At 45.0% G+C, this 13,681-nt stretch overlaps 1 protein-coding gene across 5 annotated transcripts in view; it reads left to right on the top strand.

Annotated features, from left to right (window-relative positions):
• DAPK1 (death associated protein kinase 1) overlaps window positions 1–13,681 on the top strand; it is a 211,556-nt gene that overhangs the window by 103,187 nt on the left and 94,688 nt on the right. For all 5 annotated transcript variants that reach the window (XM_070795079.1, XM_019966531.2, XM_070795076.1 and 2 more), the window contains exon 3: window positions 7,681–7,902. In XM_070795079.1, coding sequence (XP_070651180.1) covers window positions 7,681–7,902 — 222 coding nt within the window. The remainder of the gene's footprint in view (window positions 1–7,680; window positions 7,903–13,681) is intronic.

Below are 13,681 nucleotides of genomic sequence, written 5' to 3' on the forward strand. Positions count from 1 at the left end.
GAACATGTCCACATGGCTTCTCCCAGCATGGTGGCTGGGTTCCCAGAGGGAGCTAGCTCTCAAGAGTATGCATGCTGACAACCCAGGCAGAAGCCCCAGAGTCACGCTGCCATGTTCTAATGGTCAGACAAAGCTCAGATTCCAGGGGACAGGGATGGTGGGAAAGGCAGGACCACACCAAGCAAGAGCGTGAGCGATGGGAGATACAGCTGAGGTCATCTTTGCAAAATGCAGTCTGCTTCCCATCACCTGCATGCATTGGTGCTCAGTCGATTCAGTTGTGTTTGATTCTCTGCGACCCTACGGACTGGAGCCTGCCAGGCTCTTCTGTCCATGGGATTCTCCAGGCAAGAATACTGGAGTGGATTGCCATGTGTTCTTTCAGGGGATTTTCCCGACCCAGCAGTCGAACTCATTTCTCTTACCTCTCCTGCATTGGCAGGCGGATTCTTTACCGCTGATCTACCGGGGAAGCCCTCTCATCACCTACCTAAAAATTCAGCATACAAAGCCACACGGTCTTTTATGGACCAACTGTGGAAAATCACATAGGTCCCATCCAAAATGAAAATAGCTTTGTTGAGTCCTGATGAGGGGGAAAATGTAGAGATTTAACACTTAGATTTCAAAGATGTTGTAAAGAAAACTGCCAAGAAGAAATTAGGTGCTGCTTTTCAGCCTCTGAAATACCACCCTCTTGGCTGCTTTGAGTGAGTGAGTGAAAGTCACCCAGTCGTGTCCGACCCTTTGCAACCCCAGGGACTATAAAGTTCATGGAATTCTCCAGGCCAGAATACTGGAGTGGGCAGCCTTTCCCTTCTGCAGGCGATCTTCCCAACCCAGGGATTGAACCCAGATCTCCTGTGTTGCAGGCAGATTCTTTACCAGCTGAGCCACCAGGAAAGCCCAAGAATACTGGAGTGGGTAACCTATCCCTTCACCAGGGGATCTTCTCAACCCAGGAATCAAACCAGGGTCTCCTGCATTGCAGGCAGATTCTTTACCAACTGAGCTATCAGGGAAGCCTCTTGGCTTCTTTAAGAAGTATGAAACTGAGCCAACGTGCTAACTTTCATCCTTTTCATGTGCTTAAATGCTGTACTCACGTGCATGACCTCATTTCATGTTGCCATTGCTCTTATACAGAGGAGGAAACCAAGGCTCAGCCAGCTCTCTGCTTTCCCACGTTGTTAGCAGGGTTGGGGCTGGCATTGCTCCATTCTGGGCAGGACCCTGGCTGTGAGGATCCCTCATTTCCCCACCACCACTTCCTCTTCTCTCAAGAATACCAGGCAGGCTCTTTCATGCCTCCCTGCCCTGGGTCATGCTCTTCTTCCTCTTGGAAGCCATCCCTCCAACACACAGTTTCTTCCTCTTTTGGCTGGAGCCCAGACTTCAGGACACTGCTTGGGTCTTCCAACCCCATCCTCTCCCCTGAAGTGGTCCCAAGGGGCCGTGTCCTTTCTGTGGCCCTTCCCACCTTACAGTGTTAACAAGCTTCTCTCTCCATTACTCTATAAGCTCTTTGGGGTTTTTATCGCCTGCCATAAATGTGAATTATTATCAAATGTGAACTCATCCTTGAACAATCTTTTCTGTCACCTCACCTCTTATTTAAGACCTGTAATTCCTGTATTCTAGCAGGATCTGTGTCTATGCCACTCTCAGAATGCAACTCTTCAAGAAAAATGTGCTTAATCACTCAGTCATGTCTGACTCTTTGCGACCCCATGGACTGTAGCCTGCCAGGCTCCTCACCAGCACTAAAATTTTGCCAGAAGCTTGATATATGAATTCAAAAGTAAAAATTATTTTGTGTTAATTAAAAACTGTATTGCAAATCTTGGAAGGAGGGGAGAGATGGAACTAATTATAGGCACAAATGCTTCATCAGTTGCATGCAATCCTTGTATGCTGACCTTGGGAATGAACTTTCTGTGGTTCTTTCTCAGTGTTAGCATCTTGCTTCCTTAGCTTACACATAAACAGGGTTTTCCTTTGGTCACAGAGCCCCCCTGAGCGTGTAAAAGCCATGGTTTTAGTTAATTAAACACTGTTTGAATTTTCAGTGAAGAGGAAGCTCCATTGCCCCAACTTACTTAACCACAAGGCCCCTCTCTTTGTCTTCCCCTTAGAAAACTCTTTTGTGAATGATGTTCCAGTCCTGTCTGTGACTTCACAGGAGGTGGCTGTATCTCAGTCAGGATGGACACAAGCCCAGTACAGCAACTGTGCTCATTGAATAGAGCTCTGGAGGCAAATGCACTTGGATTTGGCTCCAGTTCTCAATTATGCAACTTACTTGCTGAGTGATTTGGCGCGATTTTAAAAATCTCTCTGAGACTTGGTTTTCTCATTGATAGATGAGGTGGTGATAATGTGAATTTCATGTAAAATGCCTTGCATAGCATCCTGGATAAAGCTCATTGAATGACTGCCAGGGTACTGTGTGAATTAGATATATTAATAAATAAGACAAGGAAATCAGCTTGTAAATTAGATTGTTGTTGTTTAGTCAGTCATGTCCAAGTCTTTTGACCCCCCATGGACTTGTAGCCCGCCAGGCTCCTCTGTCCATGGGATTTCCTAGGCAAAACTACTGGAGTGGGTTGCCATTCCCTTCTCCAGGGAATCTTCCTGACCCAAGGATTGAACTACATTGGCAGGTGAATTCCTTACCACTGAGCCAACAAGAAAGCCTCCAAAATTAGATTAGGTTATTTTATTGAAGTTTTGGTCCTTTTAGCCAAAGTTTTTTCTTTTTAATGAAATTTGTGATTATGTTTGAAACACTTTTTTGTTTTGTTTTGTTTTTAGTAGATAACTCTTATAAAGCTGGGATGGCTCTTGTCTTTATATGCATCTGACCACTGGTGGTTAATAAACATTACCTTAAATGGAAAGTTTTCATTTGAAAATGAATGTGGCTGGCTGTACCTAATGTAATAAACTGTCAGTTATTAGATGACAGAGAATGTTATGAAAAAAAAACAAAAAACAAAAAATGACACACGGTCAGTGCTCGTCATGGTAATTAATGTTCTATAAATTCATCACAAACACTGACTTAGTGGATACTGGACCAGTGGTCCTGGAGGAAATACAGAGTTAGGGTCCTGTGAGCGGGTCACATTTTTACCAATAGGTCAACACATAACCTTGTCTGTTGTGTTTCTGTTTAAAGGCACCTTATTATATGTATATAGTTGATGCACTAATGTTGATCTCATGGCCAACAGCACTATATCTCATGCCAAGCGTGGCTTGTCTAACACGTGTTTTCTCTGTAAGGCACACCATAGCCTCCATGCTTAATGAACACTGGACAGCTCTTCAATACCATGTTTGGGGGCCATTTTAAATAATGAAATCATGAACAAAAAGCACAAAATGCAAAATGAAACCGAAAACACGGCACTGAACAGACTATGAAAAGGACACTGTTTTCAGTGTGAGAGCTGAAACAAGGAAGCAGAGCGTGCCCTTAACCGAGCTCAGCTGGGAACATGCATGTCTGACCATGTCTGGTCATTTGTGGTCAGATCCACAAATGACCATGAAAGTACTATGAGTATTGAGTTTTTAGATTACAAACAAAGTTGTAAGGAGTAAGTGAATTTGCAAATAAAGATCCTGGAGAAAATAAGGATTGCCTGTACTCTGTCTTGTCAAGTTTAAATGTTTCTGTTTTCTAGTAAGGAAGCTATGTTCCCCATCCACTGCCTGTGTGGGTTTCAGTCACTGAGGTGTCTCGTGTGTTTGTCACAGGACAGGGGTGGGCTGGAGCTACAGCCAGTCCCCTAGGTGGCAGGTGGCCTGGCTTCTCTGGGCATTTGCTCTCCTCCTACCCCGGAAGCTGGATCAGGAAGGGAAAGTTGGGAGCAGCAGTTAACCAATAGTCCAACGGGAATTAGGTCTCACAGCAAATCACTGTGTTTGAGACAAGTTTCTTCTCTGAGGAGTCTGTCCTCAGCCTGCTAAGGTGCCACAGAGGGGTATGAGGTGCCCTGTGGACTCGGGGATGCAGCATTCACTGGAGCAAAGGGATGGGGAGGCAGATTGTTGAAGAACTGGTGATAAATAAGGAAAAGTGTCTTTAAAGAGGCAGCATTGAGATAGATCTAGAAAGTGTTTCCCCAAATTGTTCTACACTCTCCTCTGACATCCTGCAGCCAAAGTTAGCTCAGATGCTAGCATGCTGCCATGGAGGGCACTAGAATCACATCTTCTCCTGTGCGGGGGCCTCTCCCACCTTCAGACTGCTCATGAGGGGACCCTGAAGTGTGAGCGAGGGGTCAATGGTTTGGTGAAGGAATGGGTTCTAGATATTAGGCTGCAAACCTGGACGACACGGTTGTCTTAGATGTGTGCACACACTCTTGGCCTTGAAACACAGGGTGTTCAGAACCACACTTGAATTCAGCTTTAGGGTTGGGAACCTGATGCTCTCACTTCCCATAACTGAAAGCATCGAATGCCCACATGGAACATTTGGCTGTGAAAATCTTTGATTTTAGGCTTGCATTTAAAATACTTTGTGGCTCTCCTGATGATTTTTTTTTTCTTTGCTTTTGTTTTTTAAAGCAATGTGATTCAAGTCACCGAGTTTGCCTTAAGCCTGCCTGATGAGTGGCTGTGACTGCCAGACGCATGCATGGGCCCAGCTCCTACAAGCATGTGTTGCTGTGGGTCAGAGGTCCTTGACTGGGCTGAGTCCTGGGGCCCCTGGAGAATGCTTAGTGGGGAAGTGGTACTGTATTTTTGAGGAGAGGGGTTACAAGCACCACTTCACTGGCTTCTGGAAAGCTAACATTGTTTTGTATTCAGGCTGTTTTTCCTCTTTTCTCCATAAGCCCCATCTCTGTAGCCCATCCCCACCCCCTACCAGAGGGAAAGCCCAGTGTTCCACTCCCCAAGGAAATCAGAAAGGGATTGTAATACAGTCATAACATTTCCCGTGACTCTTTAAGGTTGTGAGCTTACAGGCAGTAGGCGCTAGTGTTCTGATGTGATTTATTCTTCAGCATCTCTGCGATCCTGCTGACCGGGAAAAGAAAGTATTAATAACCTGTCATGCAAAAAAATCGGCACTGCTATAAAAATACTTCTTCACTATGTGTTTTTATCTTCATGGGCCTCCCACTGCCAAAGTAAATGAGTAACATTTTAATGTATCCATTCTTTAACATCAAAATATTAGCCTTAACTTGATTTTTCTGTCTTCCTTTTGTCTTCATGTGAGGAGAATAAATCTAGCAAAAAATAACAGTGATAATTCTTCACATAGCAGTTCCCCAGCAGGTGCCCAGAACTGTGCCCATCCTGTGATGGCTGGATTGGCCCTTGGCACTCGGGTGCTAGGGAGGAAGTGAGGGTCCCAGCAGTGACATAGGAAGCACCTTTCCATTGTGTTTCACTTACTTTAAGGGTATACTACTTGCTTCTCTCCTGCTTACATGGTCACTTTACTATTTTGTGTCAAGTTCTGTTATTGTATTCTTTTATTGCAAAGCGTAGGACACGACTTAGCAACAGCTTATGGGTAGGAGGCTCTGCTGTTGAATTTAGGATGCTTTCTCTGCAAGAAATAAAAAACCCAAACTGGCTTTAGCAGTAAAGGGAATTTTATTGGCTTGTGTTGTGGAAAAGTCTAAAGGCAGACGACTTCAGGCTAGGGTTGATCCAGCCACTCCACAGGGTTACCACAGACCTGTTTTCTTTCCTTTGACCGGTTGTGCCTCTGCTTTAGATCAGGAGTGGTCCCAAGATGATTGGCAGCAGCTTTGGGAGGGAGGAGGGTCAAAGAGTCTTAACAAAAATCTTTGTCTTCACATTCTCCAAAAAAAGAATATAGTGCACAAATTGGATGGCACCCCACTCCAGTACTCTTGCCTGGAAAATCCCATGGACGGAGGAGCCTCGTAGGCTCCAGTCCATGGGATCGCTAAGAGTTGGACACGACTGAGCGACTTCACTTTCACTTTTCACTTTCATGCATTGGAGAAGGAAATGGCAACCCACTCCAGTGTTCTTGCCTGGAGAATCCCAGGGACGGCGAAGCCTGGTGGGCTGCTGTCTATGGGGTCGCACAGAGTCGGACACGACTGAAGTGACTTAGCAGCAGGTCACATGAACCATATCTATGGTTGGGGGTGGACCTTGGCTTCCCAGAACCAAAAACCCCGGATGTAGGTATTTTGGGAAAAGAAGAGGAGAGAGATGATACTGAAGAAGCATCCAACAAACGTCTAAGTGCATATGACTTATCAGTCCCTGAAGTGTGAACAAAATATATAGAGGCAGGACATTGCAGGTTCAGTTCCAGACCACGTCAATAAAGCAAAGATTGCAATAAAGTGAGTCAAAATAACTACATAAAAAAGTCGCACACAGTACTGTAGTCTCTTAGGTGTGCAATAGTGTTAAACCTTAAAAAAAAAAGAAAACAATATAGATACCTTAATTAGAAAATATTTTATTGCAAAAAATTGCTCACCATCATCTGAGCCTTCAGCAAGTTGTAATCTGTTCTCAGGGGTAACATCAAAGATCACTGATATCAAACTACTGTAACAAATATAATAATCATGAAAAAGTTTGTGAGCAAATGCTATTGGAAAAATGGAGGAAATAGGTTTGCTCAATACTAGATTGCTGCTGCTGCTGCTAAGTCGGTTCAGTCGTGTCCGACTCTGTGCGACCCCATAGACGGCAGCCCACCAGGCTCCCCCATCCCTGGGATTCTCTAGATTGCTACAGACCTTCAAACTGTAAAAACTCTCTGTGAAGCACATAAAGTGAAGCCCAACAAAATGAGGTATTACTTGTGTTTTTGTTGTTGTTGATGTGTTTCAATTAATAAGTATTTGTGCTTCCCTAGCGGCTCAGACGGTAAAGCATCAGCCTGCAATGCAGGCTGGGTCAATCCCTGGGTCGGGAAGATCCCCTGGAGAAGGAAATGGCAACCCACTCCAGTATTCTTGCCTGGAGGATCCCACGGACAGAGGAGCCTGGCGGGCTACAGTCCATAGGGTCGCACAGAGTTGGACGTGACTGAAGTGACTTAGTACCTGCTAGAAATACATCACTGAAGGCAGGACCCTGTATATTTCTGCCATTTCCTTGATCCTGACCCCTTGCTTTCCTAGAATACAGGACAAGAACAAGGAAGCGAGGCCCAATGGGAGGGGGCTCCTTCCTGTGGCCCCTGAATCTGAAATGGGGGAGAAGGAGGAGAACAGAGAAATGGAGGTGTTATTACCCATTTAATAAAATGTGATTCAAGAAAGGAAATTATATTCTTTGCAGCATTGTTCATAAGGAAAGAGGCTTAAATTAATGGGGCCAAATTATAAGAAGAAATTTCTCTATTGAATTTATTAATTTCCCACAATTTGGACTCCTTATTTACAATCCTATTGTTCCCCCCTCCCCCCCTCCGCCCGCCGTGGGACTACATTCTTGCCCAAACCTGGGTTTTAGTGAACAGTAAAGAACATATATCCCCTGGAGGAGGGCATGGCGACCCACTCCAGTATTCTTGCCTGTAGAATCCCATGGACAGAGGAGACTGGCGGGCTACAGTCCGTGGGGTTGCAGACAGTGGGACACGACTGAGGGCCTAAGCGCAGCACACAAAGAACATGTGAATGACCCGGGACCTCTTCCTTCTCTCTGCAGTGGGCAGTTTGCCGTCGTGAAGAAATGCCGTGAGAAAAGCACCGGTCTACAGTATGCCGCCAAATTCATCAAGAAAAGGAGGACCAAATCCAGCCGGCGGGGCGTGAGCCGCGAGGACATCGAGCGGGAGGTCAGCATCCTGAAGGAGATCCAGCACCCCAACGTCATCACCCTGCACGAGGTTTACGAGAACAAGACGGACGTCATCCTGATCCTGGAACTGTGAGTGCTGTGCTGGGGCGGGGGAGGGGCACTGCCGGCTCCCAGCGGCCGGACAGCACAGCCACCAGCCTGGACCCTCCTCCGGGACCACTCGGCCTTGCTGAGTTGGAGAACTGGGGTGTGCGGCCTGCCCTGAGGCCCAGCTGCAGTTGTCTGGAGTAGGTCTGCAGAAGCTTCCACCCATGTGGTCGCACTTGGTTTGCCAGTGGGTCCCGGGTCTTGAGTTCTTCCTTGTCATGAGATCGTCTGTGTTTTAAGTTTCATGCTAAGCTTTAGGCTTAAGAGCATATGCTCGTCTCCTCTCACACTGTTCCTCTGCCTTCCCTCTGTTTTCCTACTTCTGTTTTTCTCTTCTCTCTCTCTTTTTTTTTAATATTTTTAATTTATTTTTTTGGCTGTGCCACACAGCATGCAGGATCTTAGTTCCCCGACCAGGAACCCATGCCCTCCTGCAGTGGAAGCATGGAGTCTTCACTACTGGACAGCCAGGGAAATCTGTCTCTTCTCTTTCTTTCTCTCTTCTCTTTCCCTCTGTCTTATACACACCTCATTTTTAACTGTTGAAACTGTCGACACTCATTATATGAAAGGGTGAGATTGAAGCAGAATCACTCAGCGGTGACTGCAGGACTTGTTGTTAAAGCATTCTGCTGATTCTCTCAGGCACACCCTGTCCGTCCGATGTTACTGTGGGAAACTGACTATAGTGCGTTGTTCTATGATGTGTCCGGTCCCTGGCCCCCTGCCTGAGGGCCCCGCTCCCTGTGATGAATTCAGCAACCAACATGGGCTGGTGGGAGAGGAGAGGAAGTCATCCAAGAACATGCAGCTGGGAGTGTCTCTGGACAGTTTGGGTGGAGGACACACATCATCACCCTGGGGGCTGAGGGAGGGAGGGATGGCGCAATCCTGGGTGGTTCTTAGTGATGACAGGCCCCACCCATTTCCTGGAGCCTCTGAAATTCAGATGTACCCTTTTGCCAGCCCAGCAGCTCCCCCTTATTTGCAGATCTCTCAGGGCTAAGAGGTGATTTTTTGAGACCAGAGAAGGTGGAAGTGAGGGGAGGTATACAGAGGGCTTGGCACCTCACTGTGGGGACCTGTGCTTTGCAGTCAGAAGGGCCTGGGATGCCCACTGCTTATTGTCTCAACACTGGGCTCTGAGCACGTTCTTTTATGCATCTGAACAGGAACCTTCTTAACTATAAATTGGGATCAATTAATACCTCAGAAGGGTTTTGAGGAGATATGTGAGATGAGAATATAAACATAGCTAGCAAAGTGTGTGGCTCATTTGTTGTCGTTCAGTCGCTCAGTCATGTCCGACTCTTTGCAACCCCATGGACTGCAGCATGCCAGGCCTCCCCATCTTTCACCACTTCTCGGAGTTTGCTCAAACTCATGTCCATTGAGTCGTTGATGCCATCCAACCATTTCGTCCTGTATCGCACCCTTCTGAAGCCCTCAATCTTGCCCAGCATCAGGGTTTTTCCAGTGAGTCAGCTCTTAGCATCAGGTGGCCAAAGTATTGGAGCTTCAGCTTCAGTATCAGTCCTTCCAATGGATATTCAGGGTTGATTTCCTTTAGGACTGACTGGTTTGATCTCCTTGCTGTCTCAAGAGTCTTCTCCATGGATGTGTTTCTGGGAAGTTCTCAGCCTCTGCACTAGTGACATATTGGGCTGCATAATCATTCAGGGGACTGTCCTGTGCATTGTGGGATGTTTATCAACATCTCTGGCTTCTACCCACCATAGAACATCCTCTCCTCTAGCTGTCACAATTAAAAAATGCCTCCAGATGTTACCACATGTCCCCTGGGTACAGACTCTTCCCCTCTCCCCCATTGAGAACTACAGCATTAAAGGAAGAGCAGGACTCTAAGAGCACAGAGGATTAGAGGGCTGCTCAGGGTTCAGCAGAAAAAAGAGAGGAATCAGAGTGTAATCTTTGCTGTGACTTTATATGGTGATGTGAAAACTAGACAGACCCGAGATCAAAATCCAGAGCAAATCCTTTCCCATCTATGTGCTATATTGTGCTTAGTCACTCAGTTGTGTCCAACTCTTTGCAACCCCATGGACTGTAGCTCCTCCTTCTATAGGGATTCTCCAAGCTAGAATACTGGAGTGGGTTGCCATGCCCTCCTCCAGGGAATCTTCCCAACCCAGGGATTGAACTCAGGTTTCCTGTGTTGCAGACAGATTCTTTACCATCTGAGCCACCAGGTAAGCTCAAGAAAACTGGAGTGGGTAGCCTATCGCTTCTTCAGGAGAACTTCCCAACCCAGGAATTGAACCAAGTTCTCCTGCATTGTATGGAGATTCTTTACCAGCTGAGCAACCCAGGAAGCCCTTACCATATATCTCTAAACCTAAATTTTCTCCCTTAAGGCTGTTGTCAGAGACCATAAATGCAAAGTTCCTGGGAAAGAAACTATATAGATCACAACTGTTTTGCCATTTCAGAGAATTACTAGGTAATGCCTGGTAACTCAGCCTGCCCAGGTGGCTCAGTGGTAAAGACTCTGCTTGCCAATGCAGGAGCCACAGAAGACGTGGGTTTAATCCTTGGGTCAAGAAGATCCCTTGGAGAAGGAAATGGCAACCCACTCCAATATTCTTGCCTGGGAGATCCCATGGACAGAGGAGCCTAGCAGGCTATAGTCCATGGGGTGGCAAAAGAGTCAGACATGACTGAGCAACTGGGCATGCCTGCATGCCTAGTAACTCAAAAATGTCATTTGCTCCCTTTGTATATCAGAATGTACAAATGATGGTGAGGTGTTACTGTTACCTGTGTGTGTATATTCTGAGTTCAACTTCTGTTGACTGACTCCCAGTTCATAGAAATTTTCCATTAGATGCATTTATCCTCTGCATAAAGTGAATGACATGCAATTTCTTTAGCCACTTGTTTTAAAATTATTATACAATAAATTTGATGTTGGAGGAGAGTTGTATAATTCTATGAAAGGTAACATGTGTGTAGATTTGTATAACCACCTCCCAAACCAGGATTCAGAATAGTCCATTTGCCGCCAAAATGCCCTTGTACTCACCCCTTAGAGTCACACCCACCTTCCACTCCATATCCTCTGGTGGTCGCTGAGCCATTCTCTATCACTATAGTTTTGTGTTTTTAAAAATTATTTAAGTAGACCTATATTCAATCTTTTGAGACCAGTTTCTTTCACTCAACATAATGCTTTTGAGATTCAAGTATGAGTCAGTTTCTCATTTTTAATCCTGAATGGTATTCCATTGTATGCTGTTTTTTAATTTGTTCACCCATTAAAGGACATTTAGGTTGTTTCTAGTATGTGGTGATCATGAATAAAGCTACTGTAAATATTCATATACAGATGTGTGTGTGGATGTAAGTTTTCACATATTTGGGGTAAATACAATGGAGTGGGATTTCTGGGTCACTTAATGAGTACATTTAACTCTATAAGAAATTGCCAAACTTTTTTCTAATGTGGCTGCACCAGTTTACAGCCTTTCCAGAAATGGGTTGGAGTTCTAGTTCCATCAGCCCTTTTTATTGTCAATATCTGTTTCTAATTGTAGCCATTCAGTCAGGTGCATAATGCCACACAGCTCTACATAGTTCATTGTGCAGGATCTTGAATATTGCATAGAAGCCTGAAATGTTAGGTCCATGAATCAAGGCAAATTAGAAGCGGTCAAACAGGAGATGGTAAGAGTGAACGTCAACATTTTAGGAATCAGCAAACTAAAATAGACTGGAATGGGTGAATATAACTCAGATTACCATTATAACTACAACTGTGGGCAAGAATCCCTAGAAGAAATGAAGTGGCCATCATAGTCAACAAAAGAGTAAGAAATGCAGTACTTGGATGCAATCTCAAAAATGCCAGAATGAAATCTGTTCGTTTCCAAAGCAAACCATTCAATATCAAGGTAATAAAAGTCTATATCCCAACCAGTAATTCTGAAGAAGCTGAAGTTGAAGGGTTACTTTGCCAACAAAGGTCTGGCTAGTCAAGGCTATGGTTTTTCCTGTGGTCATGTATGGATGTGAGAGTTGGACTGTGAAGAAGGCTAAGCGCTGAAGAATTGACGCTTTTGAACTGTGGTGTTGGAGAAGACTCTTGAGAGTCCCTTGGACTGCAAGGAGATCCAGCCAGTCCATTCTGAAGATCAGCCCTGGGATTTCTTTGGAAGGAATGATGCTAAAGCTGAAACTCCAGTACTTTGGCCGCCTCATGTGAAGAGTTGACTCATTAGAAAAGACTCTGATGCTGGGAGGGATTGGGGGCAGGAGGAGAAGGGGACGACAGAGGATGAGATGGCTGGATGGCATCACTGACTCGATGGACGTGAGTCTGAGTGAACTCCGGGAGTTGGTGATGGATAGGGAGGCCTGGCGTGCTGCGATTCATGGGGTCGCAAAGAGTCAGACACGACTGAGCGACTGATCTGATCTGATCTGATCTGATGAAGACCTACAAGGCTTTCTAGAATTAACACCCAAAAAAGATGTCCTTTTCATTATAGGGGACTGGAATGCAAAAGTAGAAAGTCAACAAACACCTGGAGTAACAGGCAAGTTTGGCCTTGGAGTACAGAATGAAGCAGGGCAAAGGCTAGTAGAGTTTTGCCAAGAGAACACACTGGTCAGAGCAAGCACTTTTCCAACAACACAAGAGAAGACTCTACTCATGGACATCACCAGATGGTCAACACCAAAATCAGATTAATTATATTCTTTGCAGCCAAAGGTTGAGAAACTCTATACAGTCAGGAAAAACAAGACCGGGACCTGACTGTGGCTCAGATCACGAACTCCTAATTGCCAAATTCAGACTTAAATTGAAGAAAGTAGGGAAAACCACTAGACCATTCAGGTATGACCTAAATCAAATCCCTTACGATTATACAATGGAAGTGAGAAATAGATTTAAGGGACTAGATCTGATAGACAGATTACCTGATGGACTATGGACAGGGATCAAGACCATCCCCAAGAAATAGAAATACAAAAAAGCAAAATGGCTGTCTGAGGAGGGCTTATAAAAAGCTGTAAAAAGAAGAGAAGCAAAAAGCAAAGGAGAAAAGGAAAGATATACCCATTTGAATGCAGAGTTCCAAAGAATAGCAAGGAAAGATAAGAAAGCATTCCTCAGTGATCAGAGGAAGAAATCTATCAAAGAAATAGAGGAAAACAGTAGAATGGGAAAGACTAAGATATCTCTTCAGGAAAATTAGAGATACCAAGGGAACATTTCATGCAATGATGGGCACAATAAAGGACAGAAGTGGTATGGACCTAACCGAAGCAGAAGAGATTAAGAAGAGGTGTCAAGAATACTCAGAAGAACTATACAGAAGAGATCTTCACCACCCAGATAATCATGATGATATGATCACTCACCTAGAGCCAGACATCCTAGAATGTGAAGTCAAGTGGACCTTAGAAAGCATCACTATGAACAAAGCTAGTGGAGGTGATGGAATTCTAGTTGAGCTATTTCAAATCCTAAAAGATGATGCTGTGAAAATGCTGCACTCAATATGCCAGCAAATTTGAAAAAAGCAGCAGTGGCCACAGGTCTGGAAAAGGTCAGTTTTCATTCCAATCCCAAAGAAAGGCAATGCCAAAGAATGCTCAAACTACTGCACAATTGCACTCATCTCACACACTAGTAAAGTAATGCTCAAAATTCTCCAAGCCCGGCTTCAACAATACGTGAACCATGAACTTCCAGATATTCAAGCTGGTTTTAGAAAAGGCAGAGGAATCAGAGATC

The sequence above is a fragment of the Bos indicus genome, chromosome 8, assembly GCF_029378745.1.
Source record: "Bos indicus isolate NIAB-ARS_2022 breed Sahiwal x Tharparkar chromosome 8, NIAB-ARS_B.indTharparkar_mat_pri_1.0, whole genome shotgun sequence".
Taxonomy (NCBI): domain Eukaryota; kingdom Metazoa; phylum Chordata; class Mammalia; order Artiodactyla; family Bovidae; genus Bos; species Bos indicus.